At 53.8% G+C, this 2,186-nt stretch overlaps 1 protein-coding gene across 1 annotated transcript; it reads right to left on the bottom strand.

Annotated features, from left to right (window-relative positions):
• Positions 1 to 113: 113 nt before the first annotated feature.
• Positions 114 to 1,032, bottom strand: LOC107742977 (uncharacterized). Its single transcript, XM_016556066.1, has 2 exons — positions 1,012 to 1,032; positions 114 to 868 (listed from the first exon to the last, which is right to left on the bottom strand). Exon 2 carries the CDS (start codon positions 846 to 848, stop codon positions 114 to 116), a length of 735 nt encoding a protein of 244 aa, XP_016411552.1. The 5' UTR covers positions 849 to 868; positions 1,012 to 1,032.
• Positions 1,033 to 2,186: the final 1,154 nt, after the last annotated feature.

Below are 2,186 nucleotides of genomic sequence, written 5' to 3'. Positions count from 1 at the left end.
CTCTGGCGCTCCAACCGGCAGGTCGCGGTGCACAATGCAGCCTGCCAGCCAGGTCCGTGCGGGGACTTCTGTTGGCATGGGCTCATCCCGCGGAGAGGGAGCCGCCGGCCTGCCTACTGGTCGCGGGGTGCCCTCCGGCACGCGCGCCGCTCCTGGACCACCCTCCGGGGAAATGGCGGCGCTCGCTCCCCAGCATCCCAGTGTTGGGCCGCATCCGCCAGCTCGACAGCCTCCACCAGCTCGGAGGTGGTGGTTGGGTTCCTCATCCCCACTGCCTGTCGGTGGGATCGGGGAAGGGCTCGGAGGATACGGTCAATCACCACGCGCTCCGCCACCTGTCCAGCCGATGGAGCCCCCTCCAGCAGCCAGTGCTGCGCGAGTCGTGTGAGTTCGGCGGCCTGGGCACGGGCCGGCAGACGGGGCTTATACTCCCACTCGTGGAAGTGCTGGGCGGCACAGATAGGGGATAACCCCAGGCGGGCTAGGATTTCCTTCTTGACCTCCTTATATTGATCGGCGGAGGCGGCGGGAAGAGTGAAGTATGCACGCTGCGCTTCACCTGTCAGCAGGGGAGCCAGCACCCGTGCCCAGTCATCCTGATGCCACCCTTCCAAGGTGGCCGTCGCTTCGAACATTTGTAAGAAGGCTTCTACGTCATCATGAGGGGTCAGCTTGGGTAGCAGCTTCGCGGCTTGCACTCGGGGGTCCGGCAGCGGAACGCGTTGAGCGGCGGCGGCACGCAGTGCCGCGAGTCCCTGCTCCGTCTCTCCTTGACGGGTGGCGAGGTGCTCAACAATTTGTTGCTGGCGGATGCTAACCTCGGTGAGCCGCTGGAGGATTTCGTCCATGGTGGGGGAGGAGCGCTCGCCTGTGACAGAAACCGGAGACAAAAACAAGGAAAAAAGGTGAGGTGAAGAAGATCGCTTGTCGGTGATTCTTCACTGATTTGCCTGCATTCTCCACCAGTGTAATGGGGTGAAGAATTACACGACAAGTAATCTCAATCAATACCCCGGAGGGTGGATTTATTGGGGTGATGGGTGTTAGTGAGAAAGGTCCAGGTAGGTGCTCCGGTGCCGTGAGTGCTCTCTTCCGTCTTCCCAGTGCAGAGGGTCCGTGCAGTGCTCCTGTGGGGCTGGTCGGTCACACGCTGCTTTCTGTGGGAAAAGTGAGAGGGCGAGTTAGTGCTCAGTCTCATGGAGGAATCTCCTAGATGGCAGGGCTTGCGTGGTTTATGTAGCCGCCGCCTGATGAGGTGCAGCTGTGACCGATCAGCCTGTGATGATGATGGCCAGGTGCTCCTCGCTTGTTTCCAGGGCGACGCTGATGAAGCTTCGGGACGCTCGTCACAGTATGCTAAGAGGTAGTCTCTTGTGTGGAGCAGATATTTAGTGGGATAAAGAGCTCTTGGGCTGCTCTCCTGCCCTGCACGCGTAATAAAAATGTCAGCGAGGGCTCTGTGCAGGGCCGGATTTACCTCTTTTCGTGACAAATTTTTGGTCCCCCCTTCCCTATTAATATAATAGGCCTAACATTAGCTACCACCCAAGCAAGCAAAAATAATTCTTAATCAGCGGAAACCGTTACAGTGTTTTCTATCGCAATAAGCGCTCGCGTTAAATCAATAAAAATCGAATGTAGTTCTTAATTTGTTTGAGAACTTAGAAAGACGTTCCATTAATAGGTGCAGCGTCGTGGCCACATAACCACTTCAGGAGTGCATTATTTCTCAAATAATTTTAACGACCTGGAGTCACAACCACACATCAAGACATTGTTAAGATGATTTATTTCAAGACATCTGTCATGTTTCCATCCTGAAATCTCGTGTGTGTTGAACTATAGTTCTTAATTTTTTTACGCACCTCATAAACCTTCCGTTGCAAATTCCAAAACGTCATTTTAGAGCTAATAACAGAGGCTTGAGCCATTGATATGCAGGCTAAAGCAGTTATTAATGCAGTTGAACGCTCTTAGAGAGAGAGAGAGAGAGAGAGATTAAGCGCGTATGAATACCTGCGTCTGTGTGTCTCTCAGCAGTGTTCAGCCGCAGCGTCTACTAATAGCGAATCTTTAAGTAAAACTCCTTCATGAACCTCGCTACTGAGAAATGTCATGTAGCTTTTCAGCTGCGAAACTATTTTACTGATAAATTCGCGGGGCAGCGCTGACAAGAAGTTTCTGTT

The sequence above is a fragment of the Sinocyclocheilus rhinocerous genome, unplaced genomic scaffold (genome assembly GCF_001515625.1).
Source record: "Sinocyclocheilus rhinocerous isolate Xijiao unplaced genomic scaffold, SAMN03320098_v1.1 scaffold45, whole genome shotgun sequence".
In the NCBI taxonomy this organism is placed as follows: domain Eukaryota; kingdom Metazoa; phylum Chordata; class Actinopteri; order Cypriniformes; family Cyprinidae; genus Sinocyclocheilus; species Sinocyclocheilus rhinocerous.
Note: the sequence above shows the minus strand (reverse complement) of the source record. Positions and strands in the feature narration are given on the sequence as shown.